Below are 24,203 nucleotides of genomic sequence, written 5' to 3'. Positions count from 1 at the left end.
TCCAGCGTCAGATACCGTCCAAAAGTCAGTTCGGATTCCGGAAGCGCCCCCAGTGGCTGTCTGTTAGACAGCCACAGAGGGCAGACTTAGACCTGCAATGTTTTACATTGCAGCACTAAGTGCGAAAGTCTCACAGCACCCAATTAGCTGAAGTGGTCTGGGTGCCTACATTGTCCCTTTAATGAAAGTTTTGCTCACCTTTTCCCAGTGCAGAGGCTACCTCGGCATTGCTTACCTCTCTGCCTTCTACAACAGAATAGAAGTGACATGGTCTCACTCAGCGATGGTCCAAACCAATGCTGCTAGAAAGCACCGACCGCACATTTAAACTTCCCCATAGAAACAATTGTGTTAAAAAAAAAAAAAAAAACACGTTCCTATTGGCTTCTGCCACACAGTTTAACTCCGTCAGTATGACAGCAACTCAAGGTGGATTTAAAGGTGCAGCGTTTTACATTGCAGGATTAAAAAGAAGGCCGTTTCATTGAGATGAAGTAGTCTGGGTGGCTTTAGTGTTCTTTTAAGGAAACAAACTGAAATAACACTATTTTATTCAATATAAGCAGAGGAAAAATATAATTTTCTTTCTTTTAATAATACTATGTGAATTGGTTTATTTAAAGTATACTGCAGCCTCATTTTACGAACACAGTTGCCCTACTGCTGGCCTTGTGCAAATGATTCCCCGAATGCCATGTTCTGGCGTCATTAATAATGTATTTATAACAAAGAACACAAAATATGTATGTATCACAAGATATTAATACTCTGTGTAATTATATTCTGATAAAATAGTTTAAGGAGACTATTATGGTTGATCAGTATCCCTGTACAGATCTGTCATTCTGAAAAAGAAATTACCATTAATTAATCGAAAATGTTACATATAATATATAAAAAACAATATTTCAAGCCAATTTTAATATTAAACAAGGAATTGACACTGGAAATTATACCATTGACTAAATTAAAAAAAAAAATTTTTTTATTATTTTATATTTATACTAAAGATTTATCAAACATTACAATCTAGTTCAGTTCTGGCACAGCCAGGGCTCACGTTGCAAATGAGCTGGAGAAATAGAAACATTGTTTCAATTCATCTGTTATCTTTTGATGGTCAGCACCAAAGAACAGAGCTTATAACTATCATCAGGAAGCCAAGATGGAGACCCCAGTTAAATCATACAGAGCTGTGGATTACTACATATAATTGTTTAAAAAAAAAAAAAAAAAAAATAAGTAATTTAAAAAAAAAAAAATATATGAATTCTAAAAACTACAGGAAGTGAGTTCCCTTTAAAAGGGAAAAAAAATATTTCCAAACTCCAGTTTAACCATCCTTATGGCACTTTGCATAAACCACCTCGTGTTTACCAAAACCACTTAAAATAGATTAAAAAGATTAACATAAAGAGCAACCAACCAGACGCATATGTTTAGGTGCATTATGGGAAATGTTAGGTCTAAGCACATAAGATATGGAAGTACATATTTTACATTTATTAAAAGGATTTAAAAAAGGGTTTTAAAGACCCTGAACATAAGACTATAGAGACTTATTTTTGTTTTCGGCACTGTAGTAATTAACGTGAACACATTTTAGAGAGAGCACACCTGCTTGAGATTTGTATTCCTTATAAGTTTTCAGGTCTCCCTGTGTTTTTATGCGGGACCTTTTAACCCCTACTGTATTTCACAGTGACAAGTGACATGTGATGCTGGGTAGAAGGATGCAAGGCCTGATACAGAAGGCACAGCTCATGTTTCAGGTCTCCCAAGACTGCCTAATCAGATACATATATGGTCTAGTGGGGCTGGTGTTAGATTTGCCTGTCACCACGTAACTGATTGGCGGACTTTCAGTCCAAAATATCCCAAGGAGTCTCTGGGATCTTGATTTTTGTTTTTGTTTTTTGGCTTCATTTCAACTGGTCGTTTACAGTAGTAGCCTCTTTCCAATGGGATATACCCTCATTTGCACTGATTACTTATTAGGTCTCTGTTTGTTCGTACGCTTTGTACCTGATGTGTCTTTTGAATACACTATGCTTTCTGTCCAATGTGAGAATCAAACTAAAGAATTCTAGAACTTGTCACTTTTCATGGTGGGATTTGCAAGATAACGCCATTCTTTTAAGATGCCGGTCCATCGGGCCCAGCAAGGCCATCTTAAGAGAGTTACTTTGGCAACGATCAACCTAAATTGTAAGTAGAAAAGTTTCAGTTTAACCCTTTGGTTCCAATGGCCTGCAAATTGGGGTGAACGTAATGCAGTTCCCTCAGACAGTGAATGATTTATTTGATTTGATTTACTGTCTTTTCTGATCTTTCTTTGCGTTCATTTTAAGGGGGGTCAATGATGAAACGAGGCAGGGAGATTTGCTTGTTTTACATTATTCTTTTCTTTTATATTTTAACTGTGCAGAACATTAATTCATGATTTAAATGGCAGGGATTTTATTTTATTTAAAGTCTGGAAATATTAAAATATATGAATGCCATATAGTGAATTCAATCCCTAAAGAATGTTTGCATTTGTACAGTCAGTTCTCCATGGCATATAATAGGATGCAGAATTTGGATATATTCACATACACACAAAAAAAAAAATCTAAACAATGGCTAAAATTAAAGGTGCAGTGTTGAGCATGAATCAGAAATTATTTAAAATATAAATCAGTGTTTTATTGCTAACAAAAAAAAATTAAAATAAAGTATTGAATTGAAGTATTTTTGCATATGGATTCCCACTGAAAATATACATTACTTTGAAATTAAGAGCAAAGCAAATTTTGTTGCCTTTTCTTACTTTTAATAATGATTTAAAATTAACTTGTTAAATAAAAGATTCTCAGTTACTTACCCCAACTAATGAAGTACTTCCCTCCAACAAGTTCTTCACTGCCTGGCCAATGTCATTTAACCATAAAACGCCGGCCATGTTAATGTCCACTGAGACATCTTTTTAGAATTGTCAGATGAGCCCATGTTATAGCACTATGGGGGTAAATTAATCGATCCTGTATACACTGGATGTACAGTGAATGCCAAATATACAATGTAAAAACAAAACGCACATGCAATAGCTAACTGTTAGTTTGCAATTGGGCTGTGCAAACCTCTCAGACTGTTTCACTTTAAGGACATCCTGTGCTTAAAGGACCACTATAGTGCCAGGAAAACACTTGTTTTACTGGCACTATAGTGCCCTGAGGGTGCCCCCAGGGGCTCTAGGGGGTTGAAGGGGTTAAACGTACCTCTTTTTCCAGCGCCAGGTGGGGGACTCTCCTCCTCCTCCTCCTCCTCCTCCTCGTCGTCCGCTGAATGTGCATGCACGGCACGAGCTGCGCGCGCATTCAGCCAGTCCATAGGAAAGCATTCTCAATGGAGTAAACCTCTTCGTATATGGATAGGTTTGTGGATTTACACCTCCATGCACCATAAACACTACATCCTGTTCTAGTGGTTATGGTTCCCCATGTACACTGGCTGGCATCCATGTAGAGGGAGTAGTCAAACAGTTTAACCCCTTAAGGACACATGACATGTGTGACATGTCACGATTCCCTTTTATTTCAGAAGTTTGGTCCTTAAGGGGTTAAGAATGGCTTAACAATTTACCTGGGTCCCGTCTCCCATGGTGCCAAAGGCTACTGCAAGGACCATTCTTAAAGAAGTCCCATCCCAGACTGGGGTCTTTGCATAATTTACAAAGACCCACAACTCCGCTTGGTGTCTGGTAACCGTGGTGTGAAGATTTACATACTTGAACCTGTCCCTTGCGGACACCACAATAGTCTTCCTACTGGTCCTTTTCATCTGCCAGGAGCACATGTCCGTGTTGTACTCTGGCGCATGAGTGAGATCTATGGATAGATAAGGTCTTCTTCCCGTGAAATGACCGTAGTCCCAGTTTGTCTCGTTACATATTTTGGCTGAATTTCAGTTACATTCTAAAACAGTCAATGTATTCGTTATAAAAAAAAAACTAATTTTGGAAAAGTGGGTAGCAAACCTGCTTTATCGGTTGAACTGCTTACGCTAGAATGACACCATAACCACTGCATGAGCCACGGTGCTTGCTACCATGACCACTACACTGAGTTATAGGCGACTCTAGTAATTCCTTGTCACATTTCTTTTATTCCTGCTTGAGTGAATAAATATCTTGTGAAAAATGCTGGGTTCCAAGGTTCTAAAACATCCCTCTAAAATTCCCCACTACAGCATGGTAAGCAAGAGGTAACAAGGGGTAGTTTTTGAACCACATTGCCCATTATTCCCAATCAAACAGTGTTCAGCCAGCTCTGGCTGAGGTCCATGATAGTTGTGGTTTTCACAATAACTCATCTCTTACATACAAAACAGGTTAGGGAGCTTAGTTATTGAATTCTGTGAAATAGTTATACAAATTCTCGTGAATATAAATTAAAGCTATTTATGAAATGTCATTATTACTACGGAAGTAGCACAAATTAAAAACAAACGGAATCCGTGAAAATTACAAGCTAACTAAAAAGTAGTAGAACGGTCTAATGCTCTAGCTCTACAAAGGAAAGCGAATTATATTTTTGATTAAATATGACCTGATGTATTTTAAAAACTGGAACAGACCATCGTAAGCAAGTTCTAAAAATATTTCCCCAATAAGCTCTCTAAAACAAATATAGATGGCTGTATTTTAGGATATGAAACTGTAGAAGGAAATCCTGTTAGATCGAGAAAGAAAATAGGAGTAAACATAGAAAGAAAAAAGGGGACAAAAACAGTCACTACTTGTAATAGATGTATTTACGGCATCCAGATCGAATCTAGAGTAAAAGTGAACTTGAAAAAGGTGTGTAAATAGTTCTCTCATACGATTCTAGAGTGAGTGAATTAGGAGGTTTCATATATAGTGGAAGTTCTGTAGTTATAAGAATGGGATTAGGTTGATTTTTTTTTTTTAACCCCTTAAGGACACATGACATGTATGACATGTCATGATTCCCTTTTATTCCAGAAGTTTGGTCCTTAAGGGGTTAAAGGGACACTAGAGTCACCTGAACAACTTTAGCTTAATGAAGCAGTTTTGGTGTATAGAACATGCCCCTGCAGCCTCACTGCTCAATCCTCTGCCATTTAGGAGTTAAATCCCTTTGCTTATGAACCCTAGTCACACCTCCCTGCATGTGACTTGCACAGCCTTCCATAAACACTTCCTGTAAAGAGAGCCCTATTTAGGCTTTCTTTATTGCAAGTTCTGTTTAATTAAGATTTTCTTATCCCCTGCTATGTTAATAGCTTGCTAGACCCTGCAAGAGCCTCTTTTTTTCCATGCAGGCTCTGTCAATCATAGCCAGGGAAGGTGTGGCTAGGGCTGCATAAACAGAAACAAAGTGATTTAACTCCTAAATGACAGTGAATTGAGCAGTGAAATTGCAGGGGAATGATCTATACACTAAAACTGCTTTATTTAGCTAAAGTAATTTAGGTGACTGTAGTGTTCCTTTAAGGGACACTGTAGGCACCCAGACCACTGCAGCTAATTGAAGTGGTCTGGGTGCTGTGACCATTTTGAACTTAGTGCTGCAATGTAAAACATTGCAGTTCCAGAGAACGTTTACATTGCGCTTCTGGAATCTAAACGGACTTTTGGTCCGTTACATGACCTAGACGTCCACAAGGACCTCCAGCATCAGATTTTCCCCATAGGAAAGCATTGAATAATAATTCAATAATTCTATGGGGAGGTCTAATGTCATGCTTGCACATTAGGTCTCCCCCACTGGCTGATGTTGGCGGGGGAGGAGCATGGGCGGAGCCTGACCCAGCACCGAGGGACATCGGCGCTGACTTCAGGTAAGGAGCTGAAGAGGTTTTAACCCCTTTGGCGACATTGGGGGGAGGGAAGGGGGCACTCCAGAATACTCTAGTGCCAGAGAAACGGATCTGTTTTCCTGGCACTGGGGAATCCCTTTAATTACAGTTTTAAAAGGTACATTCCATGCACCACAATCATCACAGCACTCTGTAGTGGTTATGGTTCCAGGAGTGACTTTGCAATCATCCATAAGTAATTGAACGGTTTCATGTCTTACATGGGGTCCGCCAGGCACTGCTCCCTGCTCAGTGAGTCAGGAGCTCTCAGCTCTGAGGTAAGCCCAGCAGTACATGGCTTAGCTTGTTAGCTGAGAGAGAATAGCTGATTCTTTCAGCCAATGAGTTGGCCCAACACTGCAGAGCAAACAAACTAGTAGTAGCGTACAGCTCTCAATATTAGAAGGCAAGATATAGATTCCAAGTACGAAGTCAAACCATTAGCAAACTATTTGACTGCATACATGGGGGTTGGGGGGGCACCAGGGCACTCCTGGAACCATAACAACTACAGAGGGATGTAGTGGTTATGGTGCAATGAGTGTTCTTTTAATTGAAAGAAATGCCAGTGTTGAATATAAAAAAAGATATATGGAAGCAGGGGATAGAGTTGCCGGAGTCAGACAGGACCAATGTAAGTTCTAAACCAGTTTGATAAATGACATTGGGAGAGGTGCCATAACCATTACAATGTAATGTTGCAATTTTGGTGCTAAAGGTTTTCCTTTACAAATCCGTTAATGTGCTACAATCATAACTGATGACTTGTATGCAATCCAGTACTTCGAAGTCATAGAGAAGCATTTATTTAAAATATTATTTACAGCTCTTATCCAGAGCACTATACAAATAATGCCAAAAGAGCAGGCTTCTTCAAACTCTGACCTTCCAGATGTTGCTGAGCTGCAACTCCCATGATTCTATGAATGAAATCAGTAGGCTGAGAATCATGGGAGTTGTAGTTCCACAACATCTGGAGGGTCGGAGTTTGAGGAAACCTGATCTAGAGGGTACATAGTGGGTACCACAAATGCCTTGCAAGTTCAGAATATAGACACAAAGCAAATCATTTTATACTCTCAATACTTACAAATTCTTTAAAAAAAAAACACAGAGTATATTCCAAATGTGGTCTTTTGGAGCACACTGCAGATCTGCCAACAGTGTTTCTCTATAAAAAAAAATACCCATTCCTGATTAACCCCTTAACCCCTTAAGGACCAAACTTCTGGAATAAAAGGGAATCATGACCTGTCACACATGTCATGTGTCCTTAAAGGACCACTCTAGTGCCAGGAAAACACTCGTTTTCCTGGCACTAGAGTGCCCTGAGGGTGCCCCCACCCTCAGGGTCCCCCCTCCCGCCCGGCTCTGGAAAGGGGAAAAGGGTTAAAACTTACCTTTTTCCAGCGCTGGGCGGGGAGCTCTCTGCCTCCGATCCTCCTCTTCTCCTCCCCGTCGGCTGAATGCGCACGCGCGGCAAGAGCTGCGCGCGCATTCAGCCGGTCACATAGGAAAGCATTCATAATGCTTTCCTATGGACGCTTGCGTGCTCTCACTGTGATTTTCACAGTGAGAATCACGGAAGCGCCTCTAGCGGCTGTCAATGAGACAGCCACTAGAGGAAATAGGGGAAGGCTTAACCCATTCACAAACATAGCAGTTTCTCTGAAACTGCTATGTTTATGAAAAAATGGGTTAACCCTAGAAGGACCTGGCACCCAGACCACTTCATTAAGCTGAAGTGGTCTGGGTGGCTAGAGTGGTCCTTTAAGGGGTTAAGGACCAAACTTCTGGAATAAAAGGGAATCATGACATGTCACACATGTCATGTGTCCTTAAGGGGTTAAACTACAGTTCACAGTGAGCAAGAGAGGAAATTGCCAATCAGATAGCCATGAGTTTATAAAAGTGCCAAAATCTCTTGAAATCTGCATTTTTATAAAAAGTCAGATGAGACTTGCAGTTAGCTTGCTGAAATGTTTTAGGGGGCAAGTACAAGTTCATTTATGCATTATCTAAATACAGGTGAGGGGCAGGTCAAAGGTGTCAGTAGACCTTATTTTTGTCAAACCATACAAAATATATGACAAGAAACATGGGGTGGCACTCAAAGTCCACTAACTGTAGAGGTCATGGTGCAAAGAGCATTTATTTTATATATTATTCGTTATATAGCGCCAACAAATTCTGCAGTGCTGTATATAGAGTATAACGTTTTCATATTAAGAATGCAAAACTAAATCTATGCATTAGTTTTGCCTTTAATATGAGACCCTCGTAATTTGAAGTTCTACAGAAAAAGATTTACCACTAGCTACATACCTTACATTAGCAATGGATGGAACCCATATAAAGTATTCCTGCCTATTTGCGTGCCATAAATAAGAGTTACGGCGAAGGGTGACAGCATGTAATATTTTACATTCAAGAGGGAGGGGAACAACATAACTTCATTATGACATCTTCACTCTGAACGCAAGTGATGAGAAGTCAGAATAAAAACTGCATTCCACCGTCTCATATTATGTATACAAAATCTATACTTACCGCGATCCAATGCTTTACCCATGAATCCTGCTGCCTTGTCATCCCTCTATAAATTAAGACTATTGTCACTGGTAATACTACATATTAATTGACAGACAATTTCTGCAGTCTCTGCAAGATATTCATGTCAATCAAAAACCAGAGGCAACCAAGAAATCTACCTCCAAGGCTAGGTGTGTTAGTTTACCGGTAAGTTAATTTCCTGATTTAGGGTGTCTCTTTGGAGCATTGTGTCTATGTGTAGTTCAGCACAACTATGTCTTGATGCCTCTCTCACGGTTATTTATATGTAGCCCAGCATCCAATCATGTGTCATGGTGTAGCTCGCCTAGAGTACATTTCACATCTTGTTATGTAGCTCGGCCTCTATTTTGAATAGACAGCAGAAAGAAAATACATTGATGCTCCTTAAATGGGAAAATTCTAATCACAATCTAATTTATGGAGTTCTTGAAATCCTGATTCATTAATAACATTATTAGCCCTCTAAGTGAGGATCAAATACAAATTTTAAACTATGTACTATAAATATTAATAAAAATATATAAAAATACTTTAAAGCTTTGTTCGTGACACGTCACTCTGCAAGTAATCCATTTTAAACCCTTTTGTTGCCAATAAAAAGTAACAGCACCCACATCCCTGGCCCAGAAGAGGGCTAAAAATATTTTATTTTAATGGCAGATGCTGTGATGGATTTTTATGTGGGAGTTGCTTGTTATGGCATTCTCTAATGGGTTGCCTTGCTTCAAGAAAGGTTGGTTATCGGTCAGTGAACCTTATGCGTTATAAAGCTTTTTCTTCTTCTATGCGTGGTTATTAATATTTGAAGTGACATACAGGGAAAGTCAGCATTGCCCACACCTGGTTTTGTAAAAGGCACAAATACTGCGGACACAGATCTTTGCTTCTTCTACAGACTGAAGTCCACAGAGAGTTCTCTCATAGAGGCCCTTTTATACTGTATTGTAATGGTTCTCCCTACAGACCGAAACATAAAACCAAAGGCTTTTTACAGCAGATAAAAGTGAAATAGTTCATCTACTCTGTCCATTTCTGACTAAATCTGGACTTTTATTCTTGAACTAGTACAGTACTAGTACAAACAGTTTTTTTTTTTGTTTTTGTTTTTTAAAGTCTACTATATTATACCCTACCATCTTTGCTGGAAGACTGTTCGAAGCATCTACAACCCCTTGTTTACAAATAGTTTTCTTGACGTTACCCCTAAAGTTACGTCTGCTTGTTCTGGCGCCCCTTCTTACTTTTCATATCGGGTTAAGGCAGTGAATTGAGCAGTGGAACTTCAGAGGCATGATCTATATACAAAAACTGCTTCATTAAACTAAAGTTGTTTTGGTGACTATAGTGTCCCTTTGACATTTGTGACTAGAGTGATCTGTTTGTGAAACCAGGTAAATTCTCTGTTTCAGTGACAAGACATATACCATGCCCTAAATGCAACCTTAAAGGGACACTGTAGGCACCCAGACTACTTCAGCTAATTGAAGTAGTCTCGGTGCTGTGACCCTTTTGCACTTAGTCTGCAGGTTCGACCTCTTAATCTCTAATTTCCTCACACTTCTTTTATAGTGACAAATGCGCTCTCACGGTTTATAAATCGCTATAAAACGTGAGTGCGCATTTGTCACTACATACTACCTTAAATATTTTATTATATTTATTGCACTTAGATTGTTTGTTTTCTCTTTGTCTCTCTTTTTTTGAGATATTCTACCACCAACAAGCCTCTATTGTTACCATACATGTATGTATAATTTTTAACATCTATATCTGTGTGATTTTCACCTATAGATCTACATATTATAAGCGCGGATTATCTTCCCTTTGTTTTCTGTTTCAACAACCTCAACTGCCCTGATGCCTCCCTTCTGCTCTCTGTGACCTCCTCCTTCAGCCTCACACAGTGGTCTACTTCAGCAACTCCTACAGAAGGAAATACTCTTGACCTCATCTCCTCCAATCTCTCCACTGTTAAGTTTCCTTTATCTGACCACCATCTGCTGAACTTTGACATCAGCATACCCCTTACCCAAATTTCACCACCCTCAACTCTCCAATCTCGCAGAAACTGCCACTGCCTTGATCTCCAGCATTTCCCCACCAAACTCCAAACTCCTTTTACCCATCTCAATTGCTCTAACTCTGCAACCTCACTCTACAACTCCACTCTCTGCTCTGAACTAGACATCATAGCACCTCCTACATTTAAACGCAGCAAGGGTTCCAAATTACAACCCTGGCACACCAAGCTGACCCGATAACTCAAAAAATGTTCCAGAACTGCTGAACGCTGTTGGAGAAAGTCTCACTCTGCACCTGGCTTCCTCTACTAAAAAAATAATGCTGCGCTCCTACACTCTGGCTCTTTCCTCTGCAAAACTAAATTACTTCAATACCCTCATTACCACACTCTCCCACGAACCCCAACGACTTTCACAATTTTAATGCTCCCCCTCCTCCTACCACCCTGTCCACCTAAAACTTTGCATCTCACTTCACTGAGAAGATTTCTACATTCAAGGAAGAGATCTCTAACCTCTCCCCTTCCCCTTCCAATACATCACCCAACCCCACTCACCGCTGTTCTATGCTCATTCGCACCTACTACAATGGTAGGTTTCTACCCTGCTCCGATCCTTCCGCCCCACCACCTATTCCCTTGATCCTATTGCCTCATATCTCACTCAAACCCAGTCTTCCCTCTCTTGCTCTTCCTCTCCCTTTCATCCAGCACATTTCCTTCACCCTTCAAGCATGCAACCATAATGCCAATTCTGACCCCAAATCCCCATCCAACTATCGCCCTATATCGTTACTGCCATTTGTCTCCAAGACCCTTAAGAGAGTTGTGTATGCGAGACTGATAGACTCCCTCGAATCCAATGCTCTGCTTGACCCTTTTCAGTTTGGATTCCGGGCTCATCACTCTGTTGAAACAGCTGTGACTAAAGTATCCAACGATATAATCGCTGCTAAATTTTGCAGCCATTACTCTATCCTAATTCTCCTAGATCTTTCTGCTGCCTTTGCTGCCTCTTCTCATTCTCCATAATCTTGATCTATGGGATACTGTTCTCTCCTGATGCTCTTCCTATCTCTTCCAGCGCTTTTTCAGTGTTTCTTTCTCTGGCTCTGCCTCTTCTCCCCAACCCCTCTCTGTTAGCGTTCCTCCAAGGTTCTATCCTTGGTCCCTTACTGTTCTCTATCTATACTGCCTCCCATGGCTTCCATGATCATTTATATGCAGTTGACATGCAAATCTACCTGTCCTTGTGTCTCTGACTGCCTCTCCGCGATTTCCAACTGGATGGCTGCTCACTTCCTTAAGCTCAACCTGCCCAAAACAGAACTTCTGGTCTTTCCTCCATCAAGTGTTGCTACTCTAGTGTGTCTCCCTCCAAGTCAACGGCGCCACCATCACCTCTACCTCGCAGGCTCGCTGCCTAGGTGTTCTCTTTGACTCAGACCTCTCCTTCACCCCTCATGTTCAGTCGATTGCCAAATCCTGCCGCTTCCATCTCAAAAACATAGCTCGCATCCACCCTTATTTAACACCAGACGCAGCTAAGGTGCTTGTCTATGCTGTTCTTTCTCACTTTGACTACTGCAATCCCCTTCTCAGTGGTCTTAAGTGTTCCCAGATTGCACCCCTGCAATCTATTATGAACATGGTGGCAAGGATCATTTTCCTGTCCCTTTATTCCACCTCCCTCTCTCTGTCAGTCCCTACATTGGCTTCCAGTTAGATATAGGGCTCAATTCAAGATTCTGGTGCTTGCTTACAAGTTCCTACATAATGCTGCTCCAACCTACCTATCCTCCCTAATACACAAGTATGTCCCGTCGAGGCCCCTGCGCTCTGCCTAAGACACAAGTCTATTCTCTGTCCGTACTCACACATCTGATGCTCGCCTCCAAGACTTCTCCAGGGCTACATCTTTTCTGTGGAACTCCCTTCCCTTCTCCGTTGGACTTTCACCCAGTCTCCACTCCTTCAAAAAATCTTTGAAAACTCTTCTTCAGGAAAGCATATCATTTAAACTGTTAGCAGATTTTCATTCCCCCACCCCCCCCACCCCCGCCACCCCCGCCATGACTCCTCTCCTGCAACTGTCAAAAAAAACCACCTAAGTTCTCAGTGAATACTTTTCTAGCAAACTAGTTCATTACCCCTACTTATATCACACTCCCTCTAGAATGTAAGCTCATTGAGCAGGACCCTCAACCCCTCTGTTCCTGTGCGTCCATTTGTCTGGTTACAATTAAATGTCTATTAGCCCACCCATTGTACAGCGCTACGGAATTTTGCTGGCGCTATATCAATAATAAATTGATGGATTATGGGCAGGGATGGAAGGATAGTGAAAGACAGCAAATGATTAACACGCTCTGGATCCAGGCAATTAGCGGTCATATCCAGTCACTCTAGCACTAATACAGAACAGGCATTCCTACTTCTGAAACTTGGTCTTTAAAGCAACACTAAATATTACCGACCTAAAGTATGTCTGTCCACTTCCCAGATCTGTCCATCACATAATATGTGTTTACATAACTCTGACTAATCCTTCATTCGCCTATGCAGCAGTGTAAAAAGGTTAAGGGATCATCAGCCGGTAATAGATATATGTGACGTCAACTATGACATTTTGCATTCTAGCTCTCTCTTCCTGGGGCTTGTATTGTTAAAGGGTTACTCCAACCAAAACACAGAATTTTCAAACACTGTTTTTAGTTAGAGTAACGCTTGCTGTGCTGGTTCACACCACAATAAAAATGAAATAAAGATAAAAACTTGCCTACCTACCAGCGCCACGGTAAGATTATACGTGCAGCTATGTTGTCAATTCAGCAATTTTTTCCTATAAATTGTAAATTCAATTTGAATTCCCAACAAGTAACAAGTAGACGATTTAGGAGTTTATTCATTTATTCATCGAAAGGTAGAATTTCACACCCAACTTTATCCTAAATTTGACATATTCACCAAAGTTCAATATTTAATAGGCAAGCCGTTGACCTGTTTTTTTGGACTGTTGCATTAAATCTGGTTGGACTTCTCAGTTACATTTATATAATGATATATGTACTATAGAGAACAATTTGTCAAAATAAATTTGGTATCTCAGACTGCATAGCCATGAAAGGGTGAAAAATGATTTCAAATATTGTCTCAAAAATACCTATTTAAAATTTCTGTGAAAGAAGACGACCTGCATTTTTGAGTAGGTAGGTTTCGTTGGTGGACACCCGTGTGAAAGGGAAATTCACCTTGATGACAATTTTTTTCTTTTCCTTTTTAGATGTATTTTCATATAAATGTTTTTGCTGCATGGAAATTGCATTTTGTTTATTGACCGGTATGGAGTGAAGTGCTGTTTGTGACTCTTGCGTATCTTCTAAAACGTTAACTATTTTGTGGGAAGATACGAAGATAATTCATTGTACAGCGCCAAGGAATCTGATTGCGCTATATAAATAATAAAATAATAATAATAATTCGTAATTAAGTGCATTTTACATTTATTTTTACAAGCATTTTTGAGGGTTTTCCCATTGAGTAGGCCTACAGAATATTCTGGCTGTTTATAAATTATAATTACTATATTTAAAGTTGACCCAACAGGTGTCTTAATATAGTAAGTGAGCACCTGCTTTCAAGTTAGTTTGAGTTTCCTTTTGGTTCTAGATACATGCTGCCTTTCAGGAAAAGGTCAAGAGGCCACAAAACTGATTTTGATCCAAACCGAGTCTTTTGCAGTAGCTGTAGGACCTTTCACCCTAACAGTGTGGGCTGACCTTTTTAAGAGTAAATTTGGCATTGAGAGGTAACTGGCTTCCACGAGTAAGACTAAATACAGTAGCAAGGACAACTCCTGTGCCAGAGAATATTTTAATTAATCACAGTGAGGTTAACTATATCAGATGTCTCTTTACAAACAATTTTGAAAGTAAGATTCAACGTTGTCAAATTTAATGACACTGCATATATATATATATTTTAAAAATATTCATATTAAATTGAAGCAGAAGTTCACCCTCCCAGACCAAGAAGAGGCTCAGCCAATCAGGAGTCTAGGCAAACTTCAAACATTCTTCACGTGGACTGATAAGAGTTTATCTGGGCTATTTTGGAACTATGACCTTGATTTAATATTTTGGAATACGTTTTACAGATGATTTTAATATTTTGTAAAAAAGAAAAAAATACATTAAAATTTGATTTTTTATTTTAATATGTTTGGATATATTTCACATTTTAATCACTTGAAAAGTTTATTTATAAATAAACAGAGGCCTAGTAAATGTAGCAAGTTAAACTTTTTTGACTCCCATATCACTGCTCATTTATTTCCAGGACAATTCAAGAGAATCAGCGAGGGCAAAAGTTAGGATAAACCTTTTTTTAATTTGTCTATTTCTGTCTATTATGTTGCATTCATTAAAGCAGGTAGGCAACCTTTGGCACTCCAGAAGTTGTGGACTACTGCCAGCATTATGGGAGATGAAGTCCACAACATCTGGAGTGCCAAAGGTTGCCTATCCCTGTATTAAACTGTGAACGGTCAAATAAATTACATAGTTTGGGCCAAAACGCATACATTTTAAATCATCAGCATTAATTGTTCCAACCTGTTACTTTGACATGAAATGTAGATTACTTTTGCCAGTTCACCACAATATAGAGTTTTAAAGGAACACTATAGGGTTAGGAACACAAACATGTATTCCTGATCCTATAGTGTTCAAACCACCATTTAGGTGGATTGCGCCCCCCTTAGAAGAGGTTAAAATTCACCATATTTCCAGCGCCGCGGGGACCTCCCTATCCGCCTCCTTGATGACATCAGAATTTACAGTTTAAAGCCAAATGCAATGCTTTCCCATAAGAAAAGCATTGAGTTGGCTGAAATCGGAATGGGGCAGGGCCCAACGCCGTTTTGGCCAATCAGCACCACCTCATAGAGATGCATTGAATCAATGCATCTCTATGAGTAAAATTCAGTGTCTCCATGCAGAGCATGGAGATGCTGAACCGCAGTGCTGCCTAGTGTGCAGCACTGCCCCAGGAAGCACCTCCTGTGGCCATCTGAGGAGTGACCACAGGAGGTATCCCTAGGGGACAATGTAAACACACTGCCTTTTCTCTGAAAAAGCAGTGTTTACATGAATATGGTTGAAGGTAATGATTATACTCACCAGAGCAACTACCGTGAGCTATGGTGAATATAGTGTCCCTTTAATGTATACCTCCGTAGATCTCTTGCTCTTTCTAGCTGTTGCTGGTCCCCATTTGCTACCTTCATCATTACAGGTTCTTTTTTTATTTTTATTTTTTTTAAGATAATTACACCCATATTTTGTACAATTCTACTTTTAGTAACTGACAGGCAGCTGATAAATGGAGACACATTAGACATGCAAGATGAAAGAGATGAAGGTAGTTTCACAGACAAGATGGTTCTCCTGAGATAATAGACAAAGGGAGAAAACAGATGGAGAATTTGGGTAATTAATATTTAATTTAAAAAAAAATGTAAAAAGAAATAAATTAGTATTTCAGATGCTCAGCGTTCTCTCATTGTTCTGACGCTTCACTGCTCATTACTGGGGGATTATTACATCCCTGATCATTTTTATAAAAAAAAACAAAAAAACAAAACTTTCTAATACACAAGCATCTCTCAGTACACCATCGATCGCTACCAGATCTGCCACAATGCTGCCAAGGTAAGCCACAGTGTGTTGCTATATTTGTCTGTCTTGGGGTTGGCTGCGGGGCTGAGGACTCCTGATTAAATATTAAAGCGTAGAAGTGCAGTCCTGTGCTGTAGTGTAGTATTGATTACAGTTGGTGTAACCTGGCACTCTCTGGGAGAGCAAGTGAGTGCAAAATGAATAGGGACCATTCAGAATTGTTCAGCAAAAGGCCTTCTTTTATACTATGGTTAGCAGAGAGTGGGTCTTTCATTGCTTCTGCCTGTGCCACTGTGATTGTCTCATCCTTTGCAGAATGTCTTGTAGGTGATTAACTTTTTTTTATATACATGTAATGTTCTGTAAATTTGTATGTGCGATTGCCGTTTCAGTGCTGGATATGGTACTGTAGGGCAGTGATGGTTTATCAGTGGTACTTTAACGGTCGTGTACTATTTTTCCGAATACCTGGATGAGCTTCATAGCAAAAAAATCTAACAGCGGTGACAGGGGCTTGCAATCGCAGACATAGGTTAAACCTATCAGTGAGTTTTAAGACCGTCTTAAAGTTCAGGAGCATCCACATTTTAATCTCCACCGAGAGACCTTTCATTTCATCCTATGCATATGCACTATCGATGCTTTCTTTAGTTACTTTTGCTTGTTAATTTGCTTCTGTTATCCTACTACAAAGAGATATAGATGACTTTATATTATTTGAGTTTCTCTTATATTATTATATCTGTGTTTATTTTTTTTATTGCATCGATATTTTACATGTTTGAAACGGCTACGTTTTAACCCTTATGGAGTAGGCGAGAATTGTTTTGGAATATTTTGTTAATTTTTTGAAACCTCAAGTGGTGACAACTTGAAATTTTAAACTCACTTTTGTTTTAAAAAATTCATGTGTTGTGTCCATAACAGATGAGATTTTCTAACGGAAGATTTTTTTCATTTTTTGCTTGTTATTTTTAATTCTTAGATTATTCCTATTATTCCGGACAAACATTGACCAGTGCTAAACTGATAAAACAATCTGCAAAACATAAAAAAAAAAAAAAAAAAAAAAACTGTTATACGTACAAGATTTTCCAGAGTTAATTACTAAAGTAAGAATTGTTGATAATTCCCAATAGATTGCAAATTATTCTCGATTCTCAAACTATATGTTATTTTTCTATAAGGATAATTTTACAGTTTTTTTCCAGTAATTTACTGCATTTTCAGATAATTTTACTGCATTTTACAGTATTTTTATTTGCGGTTATATTAAATGATCTGACATGGGATTTTATTATCATTTATTAATTTGCGTAGCTCTAGATGTTTCTACAATACTTTGATTTTTGAAAACTATATATCTTGGGCTTCAACATGGATTATGACATTCGGTGTTGCATTGTATATTGTATTACACGTTTATAATGGTGCAATGTTTATTTTCAACTTGTTCCTTATAGATCTTTAATAAATGAGAAAATGCTGGTGGTATTCTCAAAACAGTTGTGAAAACTTGGCAGGTGACAATTTACACTGAAGTAGTAAAATTTAGAATTTCAGTATGGTTATTTTAAGGCATATTTTCCAAGATTATCAACTTGGAATAATTTTGTGATTGGTGAATACAGAATTTTTTTTTTTCTCTGTGGTGTAGAGAGAAGTGAGAGAAGTAGAAGTAGAGAGAAGTGACAAAGGATTTGTACATTTTAGACTACAATAGCTGAATTGGAACGTGATACTCTAATCCGGCTATTATTCTAGCTCAGTTGCTTTGACCTTGAGGGAAAAAAAAAAAAAAAAAAAATGAAAAAAAATATATTATTCTGTAGATTCTATACAGTTCTTTGTTTACTGTATATTACACCATTAGCCGTCAGCATCAACCTTTGTTGTTCTTAAAGGAATACTAGTCTCAGTAATACAAACATGTATTCCTGACACTATAGTCCTGGACATGCTATTTAGGTTACCTGCCCCCTTTAGTTGATTTACTCCCCTTTTCTCCCATGCCAGTCACACAGCGGCTGTTCCCACCCCACCTCCATGGCGGAGAATCTCAACCCATAGGAAAGCTTTGGGAGGCTATTGTGCATGCACGGCTAAATGCTACACTGCACCAATCAGCATCTCCTCATTGGGGTACATTGCATCAGTGCCTCTCTATGGGGAACGTTCAGCACCTCCATGCAGAGCATGGTGGCGCTGAATGTAGGTGCTGCACTGAGCTAGGAAACACCTCTAGTGGCCGTCTGAGTAATTGCCACTAGAGATATTCCTAGGCAGCAATGACTGCCTTTTCCCGCTGCCAGGGTTAAAAAGGTGATTTTACTTTTTTCTCCCTTGCAGCGTTGGTCTGAAGCAGTCCGCCTCTTTTATAGAGATCATTGACCTTCGCCAGTCTGCTGTTTTCACATAGGAAAGCATTGGGAAGCTAGTGCGCATGTGTGGCAAAACACACATCTGATAGAAATAGTGGTTCTAAACCCCTATTTTGCTGAAGTGCCTCTAGTGTCTGCCACACTTGCTGGGCACATGTGATATAAAAATGGCTTCTCTGGCAATCAGTTAGCTCTGTCTTGTCTAAGATTGTGTGGGGCTTTACATTACTTTTGCATGCTCTTTTTTGCAGCACCTTACGTAAAGCATCTGCATATTTTGCATGAAAAATACGAGGAGAGTATACAGAAGAAATTGCAATAACACTTTTGAAGGAAATTTAATTTAAAGCAAACCTTACCATTACTCATTGATAGAAAATAATGTATAGAGTTTGTGCCAAATGTAAAATGTTTTAAACACACCATTTCAATTATGTCATGAATTATGTTTTTTTGATAAAGGAACAATCTAAACACCATAACAACTACAGTGTTTTGACCTATTAAACCGCATGCTGCCCCCTGCCTTCACACAACCGGAAGATCTCTTCACTAAACTAAACCCAAGAGTAGAGGACTTATCTCATTATTGGCTGAGCGCTATGAGCCGACATGCTCAGTCAGTCAGTGAGCTGGTGCTGCACGGCCACACACTGTAGTGGTTATGGTGCTTTGAGTATTCCTTTAACTCAACCTGTAGACCGTTTACATGCACAGCTAATGTTACGTTTTTGTTGGGGGTGGACACATTTAAAGAATCACTGTAGTGTCAGGAAAACAAACTAGTTTTCCTGACACTATAGTCCTTAGGTCCCACCCTCAGGCCCCTTAAAATCTCTTCAGCCACTTACCTTAATCCAGCTCCGGGCTCCCTCGGCGCTGGTGACCTCTCCTCCCCCTCCGACTTCAGCTCCTGAGTGGAGCCGAACGCACATGCACGGCCAGAGCTGCGCGCGCATTCAAACCACCTATAGGACAGAATTTCTCAATGCTTTCCTATGTACGTTCTGCATGCTCAATGCGATTTTTGCATTGAGTGTCCCAGAAGCGCCTCTAGCGGCTGTCAGGAAGACAGTCACTAGAAAGCGGATTACCCCTGCAATGTAAACATAGCAGTTTCTCTGAAACAGCTATGTTTACATCTGAAGGGTTAAATCCTGGGGGATCTGGCACCCAGACCACTTCATTGAGCTGAAGTGGTCTGGGTGACTATAGTGGTCCTTTAATTGCACCATTTGAGATTAACATGCTAACTTGCAATACTTACTGCTTAAACTGCTTCCAGAGACTCCTCAATTTATCCTTTTCCTGTGATAACCTCCCATGTTAAAATTAGTGCAGGACCCACCAATATCCGGGTACTGTGACGTAGTGGTTGACTTAACACAATATGGTCATATAGTGGTACTGAATACCCATATATGTTTGCTAAAATTGGTGATTTAAAGTAGCCTTATAAAATTTTAATCTGTAGTGCGTGTGGTCCCAATTTTCAGGTTCTATCCCCTAATGCCCTGCTTTTGGGGACACCAAGGAACTGTCCCCAAAAAGCGCAGAGTTAGCACATCATTAAACGTGTTACGCTAAGGTCACTAGGACCATGCAGAGAGCACTGAAACAATGCTACATGCATGTCCTGCTCTCATTGGGCAGGCCTGTGGGATTGTGTTCATTTAACTGCATTCATTGCCAAGAGATCAGACAATGACATGAGTTCATACATGACCCCCTACTTACAATTATGTAAAAGACAGGGTGGATTTCACAAACTCTGTGTCCCAAAAATATCTGCTATCAGGCAAATGCCCGGTGGGCTGTGATGGCCATGGCCCGAGGCAGACAGGGGAGATCAAAGTATCTCTTCTGCTCACCCATGTTATGTCAGCCTCGCTGTCCATTTTCTCAGGCAGGTAGGGAGGAGGCCTTACTGTGAAGCCCCCATTCTGGCTTTTGTGGGGCGCCCACAGTTGCGTCCCAACAGTTCCTTCAAAAAACTAGTAGTACAGGAATTTGGCATCACTGCGCCAGAGTCAAATGAGTCCTTTAATTTGCGTATTGCCAATAATGAAAAAATAATCTTGTTACTTGATTTGACTGTCACTTTAAGCGGAGCTACACATTCTAACTCGGCTGCAGATCTAGCAGCTTCCTTCAGTAGTAGCTGCTGTAAGGAATGAGCAGCATTTTGTGGTTTAGTCTATAATTCTCTAGCTGTTGAGAGAATTATTGGCATGATTAGGGATGAGATGCTGCTAACTAGGGCAGCTGTTTTTAAGTTCAGCTGAACACGCAAAATCAATGCGGTGAACCAGCGTCTGATAACATGTTTATGCCCTCGATAAATGCATTAGGCTTCCTATGTCTCATCACAATACAAATAAAAATTCAATTTGCATATCTGCTGAGCTAGTGATCGTTTGAAATATTGTAGCGATGTGCGAGAAATATTAGCTACGTTAAGTATGATTTCCAAAGAGTAGGTCAAGTTGTGCTGATTGGCGTCTAATAGATCCATGATAATAGGGGAAGGTTAACCTTAAAAGTGCTGAAGGATGGTTGTGTTTGGTTGTCACTCAGAGGTGGGTTATTCCCTACAACGATCACTGCTGGGGGGAAATAAGCCCCACAAAAATCCACTTAACAGTGAACTGACCCAACCCTAGAAAACCTCCCTCTCTCCATATACAGTACCCCAATCCCTCTCCCCATATACAGTACCCCAATCCCTCTCCCCATATACAGTACCCCAATCCCTCTCCCCATATACAGTACCCCAATCCTACTCCCCATATACAGTACCCCAATCCCTCTCCCCATATACAGTACCCCAATCCCTCTCCCCATATACAGTACCCCAATCCCTCTCCCCATATACAGTACCCCAATCCCTCTCCCCATATACAGTACCCCAATCCCTCTCCCCATATACAGTACCCCAATCCCTCTCCCCATATACAGTACCCCAATCCCTCTCCCCATATACAGTACCCCAATCCCTCTCCCCATATACAGTACCCCAATCCCTCTCCCCATATACAGTACCCCAATCCCTCTCCCTATATGTACAGTACCCCAAACCCTCTCCCCAACCCTCCTATCATAGTTGGTACCCCAATCCCCCTATAATAGATCAAACTCTTATCCCTCTCCCCATGAATGGTACCCCAATCTCCTCTAAACCCACTCCTTTAGAGAGTTACAGATTCTAATGATTTCCCCCACTCCAGCCCTGTCCCAGTCATTGATAATGAGGATCTTACCTGTACCTGATATAGAACTTCATAAAATCAGCGTGCTACCTGTTCTGCTTATCATAGCAGCTCTGCGCGGCTTGTGCAGCCCTTTCACTCGTGACGTCACTTCCCCTGGAACGAGCCACACGGAGCTGCTCTGATCAGTGCAACAGGCAGCACGAGTGCAAGTCCATGCGGCTGCGTTCCAACCCCCGACAGAGGCTCTGCTCATAGTCGGTTTTATTACAGGCAAGACCAATTTTTCAATGAGCTGTGTCGGCCGCTCATGGTGCATTGTGCGGCCGCACTGCTCTCCCCACACAATCCTAAGGCTGGCCGTGACTGCATGCCGGCCCCAGGTGCCGCAGACCACCGGGAAATTTCCCGGTATCCCGGTGGGCCAGTCCGGCCCTGTTGGGAACCCCAAATAAGCAGAGGGGATTGGATTAATACCTCTTACATTCTTCACATCTTAGGCAATGGTTAGCTTTTATGTAGTGCCATAGGAATGCGCAGCACATTACACTCCATTGTACACATGGAGAAACAATATCAGTAAACCTTAGTTACTCCAACCGCCATGACCACTTCTGCGTTTAGAATTGATCCTGCTGGTAGAAATCTACGTGCAGTGTTTCGGCTTAAAACGCTATACATAAAGAAATATGCATTTCTGGGGGCTACTTACACCCCCTAATAAACGTGACTTTGGCAGCACAGAACTCTGCTCCACGCTACCTATTGTTAAATCTGTGAAAACAAATACGTTTGTCACAGCATGCACGGTCAACAATATGTAATGAGCCTATACCCCAGAAGACAAGATCTTCCCTCTATCCCTCCCATGATGTTCTCAATCTCAGTCTCCCTGCATTGACCATTTTTGGGGGGTTTGTTTTTAAATAATCCTCTCCCAACCCAGCTTAGACTGCGCACATGCACTCTGAGCCTGGAGATTAGTCAATAAGAAATGCTTTTGTATTAGAAGCTTTTGATTGAACCACTGACAGGAACGGAGCGATGCGGCGTGACTTTGGAACCTCGCCCACTGCTGGATTCCAGGTGACTTATGGAAAAAAAAAAAAAAGAGCAAAATACCTCAAGAACATGACCTAGTAACCGGTGAAAGCCTCGCAGAGCATGGAGCAAGGGTTGAATTATAAGTTGAGAGGTGGGTTTTGGGCCAAATACTCAGATTTTTGTCAAATGTTTTGGAAAAAGTTTGCCAAAAAGGAAGGATTGAATCCATACCATTCTCAATAAGTTGTAGTGGGTTTGGCTCGTGTCCCCTTAAATATTTGAATTAGTAATTCTGTTATGACTTGATATCTGTTTTGACCCATTAACCTGCTAAGTATCAACCAAGCAATGTGTTCTCTCAAGACCATATTCTGGAATGGAAGGCCATATTCATCATGTAGCGGTAGCATAACCAAGCTCCATGGAGATACTGATGTAAGATATTCCATAAGGCATGGGATCTGCTCTGACTAGATTGTCTTTGGTTCTTATGAACTGATTAAACTAGGAAATTTCCATCATATTAAAAATTTACCAATAATATTGGCCTTTTCCAAAAATACCGACCTCCTTCAGGTCTAGTGTAGGTGTATCAAATTTGTTGCTTTGCAATGCACTGGGCCTCCCTCTTCCACTCAAAGGATAAAATGGGACATCACTTTGACCCAATGGACTCAGCCTAGTTGCGTTTTGCTAAAACCCTTTTGAGGGTCAGAGGTGGCAAATGTTTTTAAGCCCAGGCGCTTGGGTTCTTCCCACGTGTCTGATCTCTTGATATGTACTGGTATAATTACTAGCTACCATGTCTCCAGAATTGGTGGCTACTCTGTATGGGTATCGGAGTTGTGAATCTACAAACACTGGTCTAGTTTTTTTGTTTAAATCCTGTTTCAAAAAAAGAATGTCCCATTCACCAATGCCAAAATAATCAGGACATTTCACATTTGGTAATCAGATTGTGATGATGGCAAACAATTTCAACGGTCATTTAGTGATTAAAAGTTTTATAAACGTTGTTTACTTTGTTGTATTTTAGTATTGTTTTCAGCACCGATCACTGTACATGTTTATCCTACAATAATGGCTTGGAGTGGTATGTAACAGTAGTCATTATTTACTAAGCAGGCAATTGTTGAGAACCAACTTAAAAGGCACACTAAGCATCATAACCACTACAGTCAGTGGTTATGGTGTTTGCAGGCTACTGGTACTGCCTTTCCGATTCGGTGTCAAAATTTTCCAGAAGTCTGAAACAAACGAAGGGTTCCCTTTTGCGACCGTATCCCAGCCTGCCTCTAGCTGTACCGCTACTGTAGAGGTTAAACTTCCACAATTTCAATTTAGTGGTTATTTGGGCACCCGAGGCCTGGGAGACCCCTCAGTCTGTGCCAAATTACGCAGACTAGAACCAGGGGAACGTGCCAGTATCCAGAAA

General features: G+C 40.4%; 1 protein-coding gene across 12 annotated transcripts in view; it reads left to right on the top strand.

The window, feature by feature from the left end:
- The window catches only part of EVL (Enah/Vasp-like), a 183,736-nt gene that overhangs the window by 135,444 nt on the left and 24,089 nt on the right, over nt 1-24,203 (top strand). The window contains exon 1 of one of the 12 annotated variants that reach the window (XM_063439145.1): nt 1,884-2,208. The exons of the other annotated variants lie outside the window; for them this stretch is intronic. Within the exon in view, the coding sequence (XP_063295215.1) occupies nt 2,142-2,208 (67 nt within the window). The 5' untranslated portion in view covers nt 1,884-2,141. Of the gene's footprint in view, nt 1-1,883; nt 2,209-24,203 lie in introns of those variants that run through there. 12 annotated transcript variants of the gene reach the window in all.

Source organism: Pelobates fuscus, chromosome 13 (assembly GCF_036172605.1).
Source record: "Pelobates fuscus isolate aPelFus1 chromosome 13, aPelFus1.pri, whole genome shotgun sequence".
Taxonomy (NCBI): Eukaryota; Metazoa; Chordata; class Amphibia; order Anura; family Pelobatidae; genus Pelobates; species Pelobates fuscus.
Note: the sequence above shows the minus strand (reverse complement) of the source record. Positions and strands in the feature narration are given on the sequence as shown.